Below are 19,776 nucleotides of genomic sequence, written 5' to 3' on the forward strand. Positions count from 1 at the left end.
ATATTGTGTCATCTTAAAGACTCCATTATCTCAGGGTGACTTTTTGTAGATGAAAATCCATTTATTTCCCCCCCCCTTAATTTTGCTAACATGGCTACTTCTTTGGAAACTACTGGAGTTGCAACCTTGCATGAATGTCTTAGTCTCTGTACTGTATTTTTCTCTCTGATGAAGTGGGCATGTTCTGCCACAGCCTATATTAACATATAGCAGTTAGTCTTTAAGGTGTCACATCTTTCTTTTTTGCTTTTGTTTCTTGTTGAAATGCTAGGATTCAGTTAATCATTGATCTGACCCAGCAGAACTATTCATAGATGCTTATATTCCAAATGGCCTCCATATATGACATGAAGCAAACACGGGCAGATTCAATACTCTGTTGGTTTCTGATTTGTCATGTCTGATTTGTCTTCGGTCTTCTTTTTGAAAGGGCGAACGGTTTGTCTCAATAGCACAAGGGATGGAGGTGAATGAGCTTCCATCAATGTTAGCATTAGCAGTAACACTGATTAATTACTGCTAATGTTTACCTGCTCCTGTCAAGAGAGCTGCCCGAATAATAGAGGGAACAGCGAGTCCTGCTGGAGTCCTGCACCATTTCCTGAACCGTTTCTGATACTTTCATAAACCCACCCCGTAACTGCTTTGCACCATTTCTTGCATCTTCCCTCCGAGACCTAGATGATGCTCAGTCCCCACGCCTCCACTGCTGCAGGATAAGCAGGCATGACGTCATCGATGCAATGGCAAAACGTCACGGGACACAACGGGTTACGCACATCCCCCACCCGACCAGGACGCGTAGCCCGTCCTTAGGCTCAGCACGTGACGCTGTTACCAGGGCTTCTTTCTCCCAGCCCTGTTAACAGTTGAGGCACCTCCTCCGTGACGTCAGTTCTTCTGCACACATTGATTGGATGCGACCCCCCCCTTCTCTGAACTGTTTTTGTCCGCAGACTTTCGCAATCTCCGCTTCTTCAGTAATCAGGGACAAAAGAGTGAGCCGGGAAATCTAGCTGGCCCGTGGTGTATGCCGGGAGTTGTAGTCTTTCTGAAGCCGTGCGTCATCCGTCCCTACCCGTCATCCCCCTTCCGGCGCCGCCTCATAACCGTTTCGCTTCTCGTTTCATCTCTTGGGTCCTGTCAAGATGGCGGATCGTCGGAGGCAACGCGCGTCGCAGGACAGCAGCGAGGAGGACGAGTCCGACTCGCCTCCCGGAAGCGCGGCCCCTTCCCCGCGTGGCTCCCACCGCCTCGGCTTGGCGGGGCCCGGAGGCAGCGGGGGCGGCGGCGACACTGGCCCTGGCCCTGGCCCTGGCGATGCCGAAAGTGCGGAGGCGGCGGTGACGGTTGGAGGGAGCCCGGCCGACTCGGAGTGTGTAAGTGAAGAAACCGGGCGGGGAAGTGGAAGGGGAGGCTTGATTTAGCCCGTCGCCACATCTTGTTCGCTCTTGGGCTTAGTTGAATTTCAGGCCACATCTCCGAAACGGCCTGAGAATTTTTAGAAAGAAAGAAAGAAAGAAAGAAAGAAAGAAAGAAAGAAAGAAAGAAAGAAAGTGAATTTCGCACTCCGTCGTGTGAAGCAGTGACCCCTGTCAGGCATCTGTGTCCGAGTCTCGGAAATTCAAAGGGCGATGTTTTGGGACACTTTGTTTTTGCTTTGGGTTCTCCCTCAGAAACAACAATAATAAAGAAACCCACCAGTTTTCTTCTAATTAGGAAAGTGCCCCTGAGCATATACAGTGTGGTTCCCTTACCACATAATCACTTAGCCTCGTTCTCAGGTACTTGGATCTTGGAATCAAGAATTGACACCAAGGGCTAGGCTCTTAATATGATTTTTTTTGCCAATATTGTTACTCCTTAGTCTTGTTTTATAATTTTTTTAAGTCTAATTTATGGTCAGGTGTATGTGGAACTTAACGAACCATCCTACAATGTGTAGTAGGTGGTAGTCTTTTAAAATGAATGTTGCCTTGTATTTATCATGCTCATACTCACTTTCTTATGTTTGTGTTTTAATAACGTAGTGTGGCCCTTCAACAAATTGTATCTGAAGGTTATTTAATGAATGTCAACAGTTTGAGTCAGCAAATTTGAGTATGACATTTTGAAGTGTGCAAAAACAACAATATAATGATTCAGGGCGATACAGTTACCGGTTCACTTTGAAAATTACTTTTAGGTAGGTTGAAAGTAGGCACTGAATTGAGGGGTCTTCAAGGGGCAGACTAGGAATTTGCACTGGTTCCTTGTCCAGCCGTATGACTACTACAGGATTTGCAGATTGCTGAAGTCACCCTTTGTTCTGCTATACATTCAGCAGATCCAGCTATTCTGGCTAATTATTTTAACACTGAAATAACAGAACAGCTCTTAGTTTTTGTTGTGCTTCCCCCAGAAGTAAGGTAGAATCAGTCTTGCTGTCACTATATGTTAAACTTGGGGGCTTTCATATATTCCATGTGCTAAACCTCTCAGCAGCAATTACAATTTTATCTTGTAGTATCTTGTTGTATTGGACATTGCCGCAGCAGCATGGGAATTTTTTAATTGTGCTTGCTAGATGGTAATTAGGAGCTTGCATATTACAATCATACACTTTTGTGAATTTCATATTATGGATCTGAAGGTATCGAGGTCACAATTTTTCTTAAGGGAAGCCGTATGGTTGTAGGGGCCTGAGGAGAGTGAGGAGGCACACCAGAAATTAAGACACAGTTTAAGAGGGCAGCATTGCAAAATACAGTAAAGCCAAAAAGATACAAATAGGTAAAGGAAGTACAGTAGATCTTAGAAACCAACAGTTAAAAATTCTGGCATGCTACAAGGATTAGCAGCCTTTCCTTGCGGCTCTTTTCCCAAAAGCAGCTGTTGACCTCCTTCCTCTGTAATAAAATCATTCTTGTTTTCTAAATGAATGTGGACATCAGGCACCTCTTCTGGACATAGAAGGAGAAAATGGCCCTTCTTTCTTGAGCACCCAGCTACTTTTCCTCATCTAAATCAAAGCACCCTTGTTTCCCCCTTTAATGAGAAAAGCACCAAGGCAGACCAAACACTTGATTCCATTGGCATTGCTGTGAAAAGCAGTATGTTTTCCACAAACAAATTACAGGAAGTTTTTCAAGGCAGTCACTAATTTAGTCTATGGTAGCATAAACAACAAAGAGATTAAGGTTTTGTGAAGAGCAGCATGTTTCATTGGGCTGCCATCTATGAAAGCAGTATGCTGCTCTGATTCTCCTTTCTGCCTCCTTGACAAGGGCTGGACTCAATGATCCATAGGGTCCCTGCCATCTCTGCAGTTATAAGAATAAGATTAGTAAATAAAATGTGTCAGCCTTTAAACGACTGTTTTTATAAGAAAATAGATTGTGTAAGCATGTAATAAGAAAGTCAGATAGCTGAGCGAAGAGTAAGTAGAGGTGGATGTAAGGTATATATGAAGAGAAAAATAAAGGTGGGCAAGAAATGCAGAGATTTTGTGAATTCACAGAGATGTAATATCTTAGTGTGCAATTCTGGGTCTTGGCTCAACCTCTCTTCTCTCTACATTTGGTACATTCCCTGTAATACTTATGTAAAATGAAGGGCAACAATATTCTTGCTATTACTACAGTAGCTCATAGGCAAAGAGCTTAATGATTTGTTTAATTGAGAGGAGAACCTATTGATCTGTATGCCTCCATCAGAGGGGTTCTTTAATGTGTTTAGATATTTGTGACTTGTATTTATAATAAATCTTTTAATCTTTTTTATAGAGTTGCATTATTTTTCATTTAAATCTGCGTGAATTTCTCTGTAGAGTAACCTTTTCTTTCTTAAAAACAGGAAAGTGAAGATGGCATAGAAGGGGATGGTAAGTCCTTTTTTAGTTTTTGTTCTTTCAGCATGAGCAGTGGGGAATGGTGACATCAGTGGTATAGAGCTGAGTTGGTGAATGTTCTTAAAATTAACAATCAAATCCTGCAAGAAAACAACCAAACAAAAGCATGCTACTACTTTCCAGACAGTTTCTTATGCTTCTGGTGCTTTGGGTTTAGGGGAAATCCAGGGACCTTTTGTTACTAGATATGGCCAATCTGGGTCAAGAAGTTAGCAAAATGAGATGGTTTTCTATCAGTTCTTCCTGTTTGTCTCTATTTGTAAATTTGTTTTTCTTTCTACTGTTTATATCTTGCCCTGCATCTGAAAATTTCAGGGAGTGGCACAATCAGTACTTCTGTAAATTGTATAAAACAATAAGCAACAATAAAACCTTTCATCCGGTAGGCTAAAGACAAAGTCATGAGCATTAGTCCTCAAATGAAGAGCCATGTTTTAATGTGGCACTGAAGTGAGGTCAATATCAATATAGTTGGGCTTTGAAGAAAAGACCACTACACAGCTGAGTATGTTTGTGTATCTAAATGTTGGGGGACTTTATCAAGTGATTTATCACTAAGTAAATTGAATATCTGTATTAGTAATCTGTGGCAGGTACCCTTCCCCGGGGACAGGTACTACTCTCAAATGATCAAATCTAATGTGTATGGCTGTCTTTTAAGGAACAGTTTGATGGGCTCACGTAATGTTCCCCCATCCCATGTATGTAGACATTCATCAAGGAGAGCAGAGATGTGCCTATCAGCCGTACTCCTAACAGACTGCACATTTGGCATTGGTGTGAATGGGCTGTCCATATGTACGTACTTCAGTAGTATATGAAGTACAGTATTGTGTCAAAACATATGTAATGTGAGCCTTCAAGAGGATTGGATAGTAGTGATCAAGGCAATATTATTTAAGTTTCCCCCAGAGAAAAGCAAAGCAGGCAAGGTAAATCTGTTAGGAGAGCCAGAGATTCATAACAAGGAAAAAGCAATGGATTTACTGAATTGTGTATGTAGTGGCATGGCTGCAGATGAAAAAGGAGAGGCAAGACTGTGGAAGGGATAAAGGTAGGGATGAATATTTTATGCTGTATCCAGCAGCATGGAGGAAGTCGTTATAAGGATTAAAAGACTATCACATTTGGGTTGCAATCTTGTTGCCAGAAGTTGCACTCTGTAAAGATGATTACAACATCAGCCATGGCAATTTTTCAGAAATGAAAATTTTTCAATGCCCCACATAGGTCCCAAGGCTCTCTTGAGATCCCTTTCATTTTCGGAAAGCCATTGGAGGCTGTAGGACTGGAGGAGAAATCTTTAATTTCCAAAAATTGCCATGGAATAGATGATCTTACCACACTGGCCATGTGACCACAGAAAGATTGTCTACGGACAAACGCTGGCTCTATGGCTTGAAGAGCGGGATGAGCGCCGCCCCCTAGAGTCGGACACGACTGGACAAAAATTGTCAAGGGGAACCTTTACCTTTACCTGTACCACCAGTGTCAATTTTTGGAAAGTAAAGAATCCCCTCTATCTTGCAGCCCCCAGTAGTTTCCTGGGGGAGAGTTTTTGGGGGTGGGGAAAAGTGGAAATTTTTAATTTCTGAAAAATCACGGGGCTGAAATCCTATTGACATAGCTATGCCTGTAGGATGGTGATGGTGTTTATTGGCAAGGGGAGATTTTCAGTAATTAAAAGCTCTTGCTTCGTGGTCTCTATGATTCACACAAATGGGTTGTGCACCTACATGTAACTCCATTTTGAACAGAACCCGTTGTGAATATATAGATGAGCACTTGAAGAACCATAGTTACAGATGAGTAACCTGTCCTTCCTCCTTCTCTCCATGGCTTCCACAAGATGGAAGGGATTATTTGCAGGTTGGACAAGCATGGGAGAGAAGGGGAAAGGTTTTGTTTACTGAAAATCCCTTTGCTGTGGCATCACCACTCTATCACAAGTATAGTTATGTCAACAAAATTTTAGCCAGTAGATACTTAAGAGGTGCCATTCTGAGAGGTGAACAGTTATGGAGAAGAATTTTAGATGCAGATAAGAAGATGAAATATGGTATCAGAAGACTAGAGAGAAGTATCTAGTAGTTGTGAGAAATGCTTGAGTGTGATTTTTTGCAAAAGGAGTGGGTGGTGTGAACAGTATTTTTGCCGTTTTACTGGAGGAAGTGGTGTGAATTGATGACAGGAGAAATACTGGAAACAAAGGAGGACTCAAAGATAAAATAGGCTTTATGTCTGATCAGTTAGGTGGATAGCATAATTGTTAGTGAATAGTGAATATAGAGTATATGAGGAGGTAGAAGATTGAAAGAAAAATGAAAATTTGGTCTTGAACATACTGCATTTGACATTATGCTTCTAATCTCAAACAATTCTTTATTTTAAAGCTGTTCTCTCCGACTATGAAAGTGCTGAAGACTCTGAGGTAAGTGGAGCCATTTTTACAGGCACATGCAAATATTTTTGCTACTATTTATCCCATGAATATAATACCCAAACCAGTTCACTGAATTCTAAAAAAAAAAACACTTCAAGGACCTTGTAAAATCTATGAAGTTCTCTTGGACCCTGGCCCAGGTCGTTTATAGATTTGGATGAATCAGGGCATGGAAAATGTGTCGCCCTTGTCCTGGAAAGCTGCCTGGCTCCTTTGTTTTGAAAGTTTGCTACTGGCATAAGCCTTCCAGATACTGTTGGAGTTCAGCTCCCATCACCCATAGCGGTTGGCTATGCTATCTGGAGCTGTACAGAGTCCCTCATCATTTAGAGGGCGGCAGATTTCCCGCTTCTACTTCAGAAGACATTTGTCCCTCTTCCCAATATTTCAGACTTGCTTTGCAGGTCTAAAGACTAGAAATGTGCGCTGTGAGTGTGTGTTAATTGTTGCAAATGTTGATGGCCATCAGATTTCACACATAAGGATGCTTTGTGAGGGAGAATGAGGTGCAGGATGGAATTGCTTCTTTATGCCATTCATTGAATTGGACTGAATGTTTGTTTCAGGCTGAGGAAGGGGAATATAGTGAGGAGGAAACATCCAAAGTGGAACTGAAGCGAGAAAGTAATGATACCGAATTGACCACAAAAGCAGACAAAGGGGATGAAAAACCAGACTCAAAAGGCACCGTGGCAGGCGAGAGGCAGAGTGGGGATGGGCAAGTAAGTCTTGCTGAAAGCTCAATATATGTACTAATCAATTTGACATTGGGATATTATATTTTTCAACTAATTAATAAACATGATCTTATCTTTTTTAAAGCAGCATCTTGCATTTTAAGACATTAAAATTTTAGCAGATTAGTATTATTTTTACCATTGAAGTGAAATGTTGTGTACATTTCTACCTTGCCTTTCCACTACTAAGTAGTGCTCCAGGCAGCTCATGATAGTTAAAAAAACATTAAAAATTTTAATAAGACTAAGTGAAAGTTTTATGAAAAACAGAAGAAACAAAACATGACAATAGAAAACATTGAAATGAATAATCTACAAACAGTTGAAATCATCATAAAAAATTAAGCCCTATCATAAAGTTTAATTTTAAATGTTATGTTTTTGTGATTTTTTTGAAAGCAACAAAAGGAAAAACGGAATTTCTGAGAAAGCAAGTTCCATTTTCTGGGAACTAAGATATCCTCATATAGTAACGATATTTTCTTGTTGTCAGTTGGTATGGTTATTTCTGCTCAGTATTTTGGGTATCTGGTTTTTTGGAATCATGTCAGTACTTCATCTTTATTCTGCATTCTTTATTAATGTAACTCAGAGAAGTAATCATAGACCTAATTATATCTATTTGAAGGCCCTCCCCATTTTTATGTTCTCGTCCTACTTTTCAGTCAGTTTGATTACAGATGATATAAATATTTCAGGCATTTTAAACAGTTTAAGCTGTAACTATTCAATTAAGGGAGAAATATATCACCTCAACAGCACTTTGTAGTAATCCTCTGTAAAACACAAAGAAAATACAAATCCAGAGATATATTTCTTGAGCTTGTAGTATCATTTGGCAGACTTTAAGGATTGTGGGTTCTGTGACTATTTACTATGTTTTTCAGTTGTGGGAAGGTGAAAAGGTACTTGGTTTCTTCCTTTTCAGGAAAGCACTGAACCCACAGAGAACAAAGTTGGCAAAAAACTTCCTAAACACCTGGATGATGATGAAGACCGGAAGAACCCAGCATACATCCCTCGGAAAGGTCTTTTCTTTGAACATGACCTTCGTGGGCAGACCCAGGAGGAGGAAGTCCGGTATGTGACACCAGCAGCATAGAGAGATGGGGTGAGCCTCTTAGACAGGGGCCATGGCATCAGACAGCTTGTCTAACAGTAGGACAGAATTAAATAATTGAAGGATCTGGTTCCAAAGGGGAAGAAGTAAAAGCTAGTGTAAAAGACCATATTTCAATTTATTGTGTTTGTGTGATATTACACATTATATGCTCAGTAATGAAGTGGAAAAAATATGTGAGACAGCCATTTCTCATTATTTCAGTGACTACAGAGCACTTTCATGGCTCTGAGCACTTTCCTGTAGAAAGAAAGTTTCTGTGGAAGCAGTCTTTGCTTTACAGAAAGCATTAAGCTGGTTTCCTGTAAGTTTAGGGGTGCAAAAACCTCTTGGCCATGATATTCCTCTTTTGCTAATTTATCCTTCTCTGCTTTGACTTTTTGACAAAGTGTGAAGATCTTTTCATTTTGCTAAGCTTTTGGTTTGATTTGAACTTTCTTTCAACTGCATTAGTTTTTGAATGGTTTTATAGTATTCTGCCTTTCAGCCCATCTGGGGCTCTGTATTCTCTCAAAAGACAGAATAGAAATTAATCAGTTCTCACTGGCTCTTGATCCATAAGGCCTAAAGGGCGCCAGCGTAAGCTGTGGAAAGATGAGGGCCGGTGGGAGCATGATAAGTTCCGGGAAGATGAGCAAGCCCCCAAAACAAGACAGGAGCTGATTGCTCTTTATGGCTATGACATCCGCTCAGCACACAACCCTGAAGACATCAAGCCCAGGAGAGTCCGTAAACCAAGGTGAGTTAGCAGGGATACAGTTTGTGTGTATGCACTTGTTACTGAATAATACTATGAGGATCTTGAGGGCCTAGATTTCTCTCTGGCTCCTAGGGTGGTTGAGGAGGAGGATTAGAGTTGGGAATCTCGACACTCTAGTCTGAGTAGCTTTGAGGAGTTAATTTCTGGTATATGACATCTTATCTCCATTCAGATTTGGGAGTCCACCTCAAAGAGAGCCAAACTGGTCTAATGAACGGCCTAGTAAGCCACCACGACACCAGAGCCTAGACAGTACTCCTGTGCCACCCCGGACATTCATCAATAGGAATTCGGCAGGGACAGGGCGGATGCCTCCTCCTAGGACTTTCCCAAGATCTAACAGCTATAAAGAGACCCGCCCAAATTATCGTGCTGTGGACGTGAACAGTCAGCACGCACCCCGCTTCAGCGAGCAATCAAAGCATGAGAGCAATTACCGAGTGAGACGCTCAGAGCCGGTTCCAGTTCGTGAGCCTTCTCCTGAGGTAGAGATCCCACATGCTTGCAGCAGCCCTGTTAAAAAGGAAGAGGTGGTACCAGAAATCCAAACAACTGCTGCCGATTCTCTTCAAGCCCCCCCTGACAGACCTGTGGAAAAGAAGTCCTACTCTCGTGCAAGGAGGAGTCGGAACAAAGCCGGTGAGACAGGGAAATTGGCAGATGAAGTCCCACCTCCATCAGGGTTGACACCTGCACCACTGAAGACGGCAGAAGTTGTACCAACCCCTTCACCAGCAAAGACTGGTAACTGGGAGGTTCCTGTTGAAGCCAGTTTAGATGGTCTTGAGCAGGACATGACCCAGCTGAATATGACGGAACAGAACTGGAACCAAGGACAGCCACAGTTCATACAACCTCAAGGTAAGTGGCTGGGCAGTAAGCTGAAGCAGAATGGCATCAGGTGCATTTAGTTGCTTTCAATCCACCCTTTAAAAAGAAGTGCAAAAAGATTACTAAAGAAAAAAAAGATAAAATTTACCATCAGCTGTAAAAAGCAGCACGTTAGAGCCTTAGATGTTCATCTGGTTCATGGGGATAGCTGACAGACTTACAGTTCAAAACGGTTCCTTGGTTGTCATTCTTCATATTTCATATGGAATGTTGCATAATTTGATCATGTCTATCTTAAACAAAGCCCAAAACTTTTTCAGTATAATTTCCAGAGAGGTACAGTAGTAGGGTTTACTTCTTACAGCATAAGCCTTTGCCACGTCAAGGGGAAAAAACACAGACAGATAAGAATAAGAGAGACTGCTGAGTTGAAAATTTTTTTAAAAGGCTTATTTTTGTCTCTTGTGATTTTCTTCTAGAATAGATAAGAAATTTTTACACTAAATGTTTTATTTGCCTATGCCAGGATGTTTGTTATCAATTGTTTTGTGAATGACCAGAGTTAAGAATGTGGCTGTGGCTGTTTCCATTTGCAAATGTCTTCAAAATTTGCAGCCCTTGTCCCCAGTTTTGTTGGTGTGCACTTCATGCATCTGCTTAAATAAACTATAGTTCATGATAGTTTGTACCATAATAAATTTATTGCTCTTTTAGATTCTTTCTTTAGATACAAGTCTAGCCTGTCAAGAAAAAGGCTAAGCCGGTTTTCCCTGTCTAAAATCTAGATTTTCTCTATGTAGAGATAAATTCTATAGAGAACCCATTCAGTCAGGTCACCCTCATGTGCAACATAGGGTGGCAGATCCCACAAAGAGTTTCACCAAGTTTTTAGTTTGTAAGAACCAGGCCGTAGGGTAAACTGGCTATGTAACTTGCTGTTGGTGAACATAGATTGTCTACTTAAGTGAACTTCTCAAATTTATACTTCCTTCCTCAAGACCACTGAAATGCTACTCAGTCCAGATACTGTATTCATGCTGTATAAACTGGTTCATCTATTCCAGGTACAAGTTAGTAAGGTCATTACATTGGGCTTGTGCAAGTATTGTTTCCTGAGCACCAAACAGGAAAGTAATTATTGGATTCATATTTGTACACTTGTAAGTCCATTATCTGTCCTACCTTTCTCTCCGAAAGTTGGCAAAACGTGTTTTTCCTCATTTTCATCTTTTTCCTGGAGTGCCCTGAACCTACTCTTGGCAGTCGTCTTAATTCTGTTGAAAAGGAGAGGAGGAAGATAGAGGAAGAAGAAGATTATTGCAAGAGGTCCCATCTGTAGTGGTGGGGAACACAGTTAATTTGTATTTTGGTTTATGTATTTTGTTTATGTTTGTGTTATAGTTAAAATAATAAAAAAAATTAAAGAAAGAAAAGGTGAGGAGTAGTTTGATGCTTTGTTTTCTGTCTCATTTTCTTTTCCAGCAGGCATTCCTAACCAGATGCACATTGGAGCAGCCCCACCACCTCAGTTCAACAGGATTGAAGAGATGGTAAAGTCCCATGTCTCTTTCTTCCTTCTCTAAGGGTGGGTCTGATTGGCAGGCAGTGGTACTAGAATTCTCCAAGGCAAGTTCCCACTTTCTGTGATAAGTGAGCATAAATCAAGCAGGCGGGAGAAAGTATGCAGCTTGAGTCTAGTTGAGCAGTCATATGGTGGCTTAATCACTGTTGGTTTTACTCTTGTGTAGAATGGGAAACAGGCTGATGACAAAGAGAATAAAGCTTATAGTTGCCAAGGGATGACAGTTCTCTTTCAGCTGAGAGGGCCACCGACACCTTACTTCTCTCATTTTCTGGACATTTTACTGTAGTTTTTCTTAGGATTACCATCAACTTGAGCCTCCAGATGTCATCAGGGTAAGAATTAAATGGGCAAAATGCCATGCTAGCAGCAATTTTTTATTTGACCATGAAGACTAGAATCCTGAAGTGAGAACTGAAATCCTTAGGATTTTGCAGAAGCTGCTCTGAAGACATAAGATGTGAACAGATGGGAGGATTCTGACTTTGTAAACAGCAGAGCTAGCTGAGTAAGTAGAAGAGTGTTTACTGTTTACCATCTCCAATTGAAACCCAGACACTGTTGTGCTTGTTTTAGGGTGTTCAAGGGGGCCGTGCAAAGCGTTACTCATCGCAGCGTCAGAGGCCTGTCCCAGAGCCTGCTCCACCTGTGCACATAAGCATAATGGATGGGCACTACTATGATACACGTAAGTGCTATCAGCTATTTGAATATTTTTGATGTAGGTCTTGACTGAGTTTCACTGTGTTCTAGAGCAGTAGTCCCCAACCTTAGGCCTCCAGATGGACTGCATCTCCCAGAAGTCTTCACCACCACCTCTGCTGGGCAGGATTTCTGGGAGTTGAAGTCCAAGAACATCTGGAGGCCCAAGGTTGGGGACCATTATTCTAGAGCATGAAGCACCTGCAAACCAATTTATTCAATCTTCTAGTGAGCATCTGGAGTACTTTAAAAAAAGCAGGTTTGTGTGTACCAGAATAATAGAGAAAGTGTAGAGAGATCTCATCAGATCTCCTGTATGGAGAATTAGTGCAGGGAAAGCGCCCCAGAGGGAGACCACAGCTGTGATACAAGGAGATCTGCAAGCAGGATCTGAAGGCCTTAGGAATGGACCTCAACAGATGGGAAATGTTGACATGTGAGCATTCAGCCTGGAGGCAGGTGGCACAGCATGGCCTCTCCCAATTTGAAGAGACACTTGTTCAGCAGGCTGAGGCAAAGAGGCAGTCCCGAAACCAGCAAAATCAGGGAGCTGGACCAGGGACAGATTGTATTTGTCTTCAGCATGGAAGGGATTGTCACTCAAATTGGACTTCTCAGCCGCACTAGATGTTGTTCCAAGACCTTTGTTCAGAGCACGTTACCATAGTGTCTCGAGACTGAAGGATGCCTACAGATGTTGAGAGATCTCTCAGATATTACAGAGAGGCTATTTTCAGAAGGACAGATATTTGCCTCTGTTGTGGCAGATGTGTTTGTGGACGGACATGTGGTCTCCACTTCCTTGCTGCAAAATTAGTCCTTTTCTATGTAGAAATATTAAATTTCATCAATATCCTTTTCTTCCTATGAGAGGCTGAAGCAGTATACTTAGTGTTGATTCGGTTTTCGCCCCCATCGGCTCTCAGGTAATTTATAATGTAATGGCAGTTGAGCCCGATGTATCTGTTAAACTTTATAGCTTAATGGGAATTTGAAACCATATCTCGTCAGTCCAAGTCAAGCCTTAATTTTTATACCATGGGATACATCTATCGGCTAGTGTGCCAAACTGTTGTGAAGTATCTGACTTGTGCTCCATCCTCGTGGCAGTTGCAGCTTCTTTTTGCTAGGATTCCAGCGTGCTATTGCTAAATTATCATTGTCCAAGGAATAAAGGCAATTGTTAATGTTTTATCATTACAGTACAGTTCCAGGGACCAATATACACACATAGTGAAAATCCTGCACCACTACCTCCTCAGGGGGTGATTGTTCAGCCAGAAATGCATCTTCCCCATCCAGGTAGGACAGTGTCACAGTTTGGCCTGCTTCTCTCTTCAATCACTCTCACATAAACATACACCATTTATGTGGGCATACCTGATGTGAACATATATATATGCCCTTGATATTTATTTATTTTATTTATTTAACTTATATGCCACCCACTCTACCCAAAGGTCTCTGGGCGGCTTACAACAATTAAAATTCAATTAAAGTACAATAAAAGATAAAATTATTAAAATACAATTAAAATTGCCATCAGGACCCACAGTTGATGTTATTTTAATTAAAAGCCTTCTGGAACAGGAAGGTTTTGACCTGGCACCAAAAAGTCATCAATGTCGGCGCCAGACGAATTTCAGTTGGGAGGGGATTCCATAGTCTGGGGGCAGCTGCCGAAAAGGCCCTTTATCTACAAGCCATCCCGCTTACCTCCTTGAGGGATGGCTCTTTCAAAAGATATCTGAACATACATATATCTCAGATCCTTCTAAGTTGCCTGCTCTGGGCGGTAGTGGTGTTTTTGCACCTGGGAGACCCAGAAGCAGCCTCCTTGAAGAATGTGAAGATTGTCAGCATACTTTGGCATGCTCTGGACAATCACAGCACCCTGTTAGCTGATTCCTCCACACTGGAAGGTAACATTGAATTACTTCTGACACAAAAGAAGTGAGATATGCTTACAAACTGTAAATGCACGCATATAAGTGTGTTCTATGAGAGAGATTGGGAGGGAAGTCTATGAGGCGAACACATGTGATCGTGAATCATATCAATCAAAGTTAGGTACATCTCTACTCTTTTCCTCCCCTATTGTTGGATGATGCCAAATTTCCAGTTCATTTGTATAAGACCTCCATCATCTGTAAAACGTCTGTACCACATTCAAGCTTTGTATTCCATCCTTGCCATTTCATTGTGTTTGAAAACCTGTCGTAAATGCTAACCAAATGCAAAGCAAGTTTGGCTAGCTCAGAATTGGGATGCACACAAGTATGGAAGTGAACATTTTTCTTTCTCCCCCTTCTCTTTTCTTGAATTTACTCTGTGCAGACAGTGAGAGTCAAAATGAGTAGAAATAATGTTTTGTTTTGTTTTGAATAATCATGTTCAGTGCTACATGAATCCTTGTACCAGTGAACTTAGAACAACACCTAAAATTTGGTTAATTTGGGATAACGTTAAGAATCACATGTCTTAAGACCGCAGATATGCTCATTGATCACAGAGGCCGTATTTGAAAATGCTGTTTCCTCTTATGATGGAATGTACAGTCTCTTGCCCTCCACTACAAACTCTGCTGACTATGGCTGACATGAGTTGGAGTTTAAGATCTTGTCCTGTCTTGCCTTAGGAATAGACCGTTCTGAATAAAATGGCTGCTCTTGTCAGATTCTGGAGACTGAGTATATTCTTTGATTACTTGCTTTTACTGCTGTAGGAAAGCTGCACCCATGCCACTTCCTGCCTCAGTCAAGAAAACAATACATACTATTCTTTGAATCCTTTTCTTTTCTTCCCTGTCAGGTGCCTTCCCTTCTGGGCAAGAAAGATAAAGAAACTTTGAACTTAATTTGAATCATAGGAAAAAACTACTTTTGATGCAGTGTCAGCTTTTTTAATATTGTTATGTGCTGTCGAATCACATCTGACTTACCGGTATATTGAACCTAATAGGGTTTTCAAGGTAATTAAGGAGCGGTTTTACCAGTTCTACCAATGAAGTTACCAGTTACACAGTTCTACCAGTGAGTTACCATGGCTTAGTGGGAATGCGAACCCTAGTCCATCCACTACATCACTCTGGGTTGCTTACTATTAAGGATCACATCTTATATCAATAGGAGAGATCTAATCTTTTAGTTTTAGCTCCCATTAGGGGAACCTGTAGAATGGCTGGCACAAAGATGCTCCAAATAATGTTTTCTGTTGTAGAGACAAAAAAAGATTTTTTTAAATGGTATTTTTTTTTTAATGTAACACAGGTCCTTAAAACTGAGGTTTAGTTCACCACCATTTTCGTATGGTATTTTGCTTTCAGAAGCAGTTGTTTGACTGCACTGTTTTTATGTGTCTGCCAGGGTTACATCCACACCAAACACCTGCACCTTTGGCTAACCCTGGGTTATATCCTCCTCCGGTCTCCATGCCCCCTGGACAACAGCCTCCTCCACCACCACCACCACAGCAGCTGCTAGCACCAACCTACTTCTCTCCTCCCCCTGGAGTGATGAATTTTGGCAGTCCCAGTTATCCTTATCCTCCAGGAGCACTTCCACCACCTCCACCTCCTCATCTCTATCCCAACGCTCAAGTAAGTTTGTTCTAGTTTGATTTTTAAACACTGAAGTATAAAATGGATGGTGGCAAAGAAGCAAAGCATCAACATGTCCAAGCGTAGCAGCTGTCAGAGCAAGCTTTTATCCTGTCACTAGAGCCCTCTGGCAGGCACCTTGCAAAATGGGTGATGAATTAAGTTTCTTGGGTTTTAGAAGGATAACGCAAAGATAATTCAGTTGTCAAGTGAAGAGAGCATGATCCATTGTGTAGTGAAGATCTCTCTTGTTTTTGTTTGTCTGGTTGGTTTTTTTTTTGTTTTTCTTTTCCAATTATATCTATTTGGATCTGTTTGTTTATTTTCATTCTAGTTAAAAAAAATCAGGTACCATAAGTACTTCGGTGTCTGTGATTTCCCTTTTTCTGGTTTTCAGGCCCAGTCTCAGGTGTATGGAGGGGTTACCTATTACAACACGGTCCAACAGCAAGTGCAGCCCAAGCCTTCACCACCACGAAGAACATCACAGCCAGTTACCATTAAACCACCACCCCCTGAGGTATCTACCACGTTCACTCTCCTGTTTCTCTCTGTTGTGATCTTGTGTACTTCCATGAGCATGGAGTTCACAATTCACAAACCCCCTTCTACCCACAATAATGGTTTGGGAGAGCAGAAAATCTCTACTTGTTTGTTGTTCTGATGTGTTGCAAACTCTAGATTCTCGTTGCAGGTTGTAAACAGGGTTCCAGTTAACATTTCTAAACACTTTTGAAGGTGAGCTTAGTAGATAAGAACAGACTTGATATGTGGACCCTGTTTAAGTAAAAAAAATGCTGAAGTCTATCTGGATAACTGCAACTTCACTGTATGGGAAGTTGGTTCTGTTTTTGGTATGATCAATGTAAAAAGCACATCATCATTATTTATTTGTTTGGTACAATCCAGTATTGTTGTTGTCTTTAGTTTTGTGTTTCTCTTTATTTTGAACATGTTTTTCTTTCACATGAAAATGTTGCTTTTTGTCACTCTTCATCACCACTTAAACCAGTTCTTCAAGAGTTCAGGTCTAACTTAAAGATGGAAGAAACCTGTGACTGGCTGTACCACCTCGCACAATATGTAGGGGGTTCAATTGTATAAGGCTCTTTCATGCAAAATAGTTTCCTCAGTGTAGCTAACCAACATGCCAGAAAAGACTGAGATAAAAATACACTGTCTTGTAATGCCCTGTATATGCAGGATTGTTTTGTATTGTATCCCGTGCAGATATTTGTATTTTATAGCCCATATGTATATTAGTGTTTCGTAGCCCGTATAAATTTTACTACTTTTGGACTGAAATGGTATAGGTGTGTCATAGGATTACCACCAGTTTAGTTAGAATGAAGTCATCAGGAATTTTGAATGACCAAAGATAAAAATTTGTCTGTCTCATATGTTTTCATGCATTCTCAGGGTAATCCTCCTGCCTCTCAGTTTTAGATAGTGGAGTGATTTGCTTAAAACAATAGGTTTAGAAGAGATCCCCTATCTAGTCCATTCACTTGGCCCCAGTGGAATACAACTGAGTCTAAATGGGTTGTGCAAATATGAATGCAAAGCTAGGTACCTGCCCTGTCATTATTACAAAGGGTACTGATTTAAGCAGGAAGAGACAATAAGGAATCTGACCAAGACGTTGGTTGTTTGCTGGTCGCAGTGTACCTTGGCTTATCCCAGCTATAGTTTAGAAGAGTGGTAGAGAACGTGTGGCCCTCCACAAGTTGTCATCTCCGACCAGTGGGTATACTGGTTGGAACTGATAAGTGGAGTTTGAATTCCCTGGGTTCCCTACCCCTGCATCTGGCCTCAAGATGAACGGGCAAGCCCATGGTAGAACATGATCAAACGTAGACATAGCAACAGTGTAAAGAATTCTTTATCATTGACACCTAAACTACATTAATCCCAACTCTGCTTTCTTGTCTCACTTGTTTTTTCTCTAGGATGGCAGAAGTGAAAAATCCAAAGAGAGGAACAACACTTAAAGGACTCTGTACTTTGCTGATTTCAGTAGAGTAGCAGAGTTGGCAGCTGTGGCAAACAGAAGGCAACTTCTCTGGGTGGAGTCTTTCCTGTCATTTCCCTTCATTATAGGTGATGCACATGGAATTGGGGCACACTGCAGTGCCAAACCATGTCAGTATCATGGTCAGGGCCAGACTGCCATTAGGAAGGTATCAGTGATATTGCATATCTTTTCAGTCTTTCTCTTCCTGGGGCAAAGAGGCTATACAAACATTATCGGATATAAGATTCCTGTGCTCTGTGAGGGAGCAACAGTGTCTCCACATTCTAATCTTTAAGTGTGACTGTTTTGACATGTCAAACTAAAACTTCCCAACTTGTCATGTTGATTTCCCATTTGAAGACTTTACATTGCTTTATTTCTCTTCTGTTTAACTTGTCTCCGTTAACTTTACTTGAGTTGTGTGAATCTGTTCTCCTTGGCTGATTTTTTCAGTAATTTGATTTTAAAATAAGTAATATTTGTGCAAACTCTTCTTGGTCTCTTGGATTGGAATTATAAAAAAACTGAAGGAAGGTCACACTCTCTGCCAGTGAAAGTTGTCTTTTGAGGTCCCACTCCCCCCCCCACACACACACACAATTTCTCAAGGAAATGGTCCTTAATTTAGAATTAGTCCCAGTGGCAAATTTTTGCTTTCAGTCATGAGCTGAAAAAGTGTTCAGATGTCCCAGGCTGACCAATAGGTGCATCTTTGTTTAGTGGTGTGCGAAAATGAAAAAGTTATGATCCAATCCCCATTAGGTTTGTTAGGAAGCATTGTATTTCAAAATCGCCAATAAGCATAGCCGGGGACTGCATTGGCAGAGGGGATCTCAGAGACATTGCCCAAAAATTAACTTCTCCACACTTTTGGGGGAGAGGATCATGTTCCTAAGAATAGCAGCAGCTTTTCTTCAGCTTGTTTGCCTGTATTCTGCAGCTTAGATTTCGCCTGCCAAGCTGCATGGCTTCTACTAACCCCACCCCCATCCTGTTTCTAATTCTTTAGAAAACCACTGCTAGGAAGTGACCAACCAGCAAGTACTTATGCTGGTGAAAACAAGACTAATCCTGGCAACAGAACGCTCACAGCCACCTCTGCTTTTTTTTTTTTTTTTTTTGATGCATGTGTAGCTTCCTCCCCGAAGTATTAGAGATTGTGTGTATTTTTAATTGATATCTCTTTAATTTAATTTTTTTAGTACAGCTGGCATTTGGAGAAGGAGCCCCTTATGTTGTAAATGTATTGTTTTCCTCTGCCTTAACGTTTGACATTTATCCTTCTAACATATCAGTCTTGAAATCTTAGACCTGATGACACTGTGATAGCTAATTTTCGTTAATAAATTTTTTTGTTCCTGTCCTCCTCCGAGTGCCCTCATTTGTACATGATGATACTGTAAGTGCTTGACACAGAAGATACAATGGGCAGCAGAAATTACTTGATAGCAATGGCTTCCTGTATCTGAAAGGAAACCTGGACAGCAAGTGTTCCATATATCTTGCAGCTTGAAACTGATGTAGAAAACTAAAAAGAATTATAAAAATATATTCCATGTGCTTGTTTGGTGTAATTTGGTTTCCAGGAGATTCATAAAGGCCTGAGTGGCAAGGGAGTAAATTATTGTTGTGGATAAGCAGATAGAATATTAGAGATGAGAAAAATGAACCCCATTGTGCAAAGGTATTTCTAATGCTATGCTAACATGACTATGTACAGTGGTGCCCCGCATAGCGAGGTTAATCCGTTCCGGATTAACCTTCGCTATGGGGAAACATCGCTATACGGAACGGAAAAGCCCATTGGAACTTCATTTAATGCGTTCCAAATGGGCACAAAACTCACCGTTCTCCAATGTTTCCCCCATCCGGCTGCCATTTTCGCGCCCTCGGTAAGCGAGGGCAGGGCGCGGAAACGCTGTGCGCGGCCGTTTCGGGCATCCGGCGGCCATTTTGGAACCACCAAATAGCTGATTGAAAAAAATCACTAAGCGAAAATCAGTAAGTGAAACGTTTACCGATCGTCGCTAAGCGATTTTTGCCCATTGGAACCGTCGGTATGCCTTCGCATTAGCGATCCAAAAAAAGGATCGCTATGCG

The 19,776-nt window shown here is 41.3% G+C and overlaps 1 protein-coding gene across 7 annotated transcripts; it reads left to right on the top strand.

The window, feature by feature from the left end:
• Nucleotides 1–1,049: 1,049 nt before the first annotated feature.
• Nucleotides 1,050–19,039, top strand: CASC3 (CASC3 exon junction complex subunit). 7 transcript variants are annotated; one of them, XM_073004243.2, is made up of 14 exons: nucleotides 1,053–1,379; nucleotides 3,835–3,862; nucleotides 6,283–6,320; nucleotides 6,899–7,054; nucleotides 7,998–8,149; nucleotides 8,752–8,928; nucleotides 9,122–9,810; nucleotides 11,263–11,330; nucleotides 11,939–12,050; nucleotides 13,268–13,366; nucleotides 15,430–15,662; nucleotides 16,060–16,182; nucleotides 16,344–16,400; nucleotides 17,612–19,039. In XM_073004243.2, the coding sequence occupies exons 1-13, from the start codon at nucleotides 1,149–1,151 to the stop codon at nucleotides 16,377–16,379; spliced, it is 2,142 nt and encodes a 713-aa protein (XP_072860344.1). In that variant the 5' UTR covers nucleotides 1,053–1,148; the 3' UTR covers nucleotides 16,380–16,400; nucleotides 17,612–19,039. The 7 variants fall into 7 exon arrangements, with proteins under 7 accessions (XP_078233979.1, XP_072860345.1, XP_072860344.1 ...); XM_073004242.2 differs by having other exon boundaries at nucleotides 11,266–11,330; nucleotides 16,357–16,400; XM_073004241.2 differs by having other exon boundaries at nucleotides 1,054–1,379; nucleotides 16,357–16,400.
• Nucleotides 19,040–19,776: the final 737 nt, after the last annotated feature.

The sequence above is a fragment of the Pogona vitticeps genome, chromosome 6 (genome assembly GCF_051106095.1).
Source record: "Pogona vitticeps strain Pit_001003342236 chromosome 6, PviZW2.1, whole genome shotgun sequence".
NCBI classification, from domain to species: domain Eukaryota; kingdom Metazoa; phylum Chordata; class Lepidosauria; order Squamata; family Agamidae; genus Pogona; species Pogona vitticeps.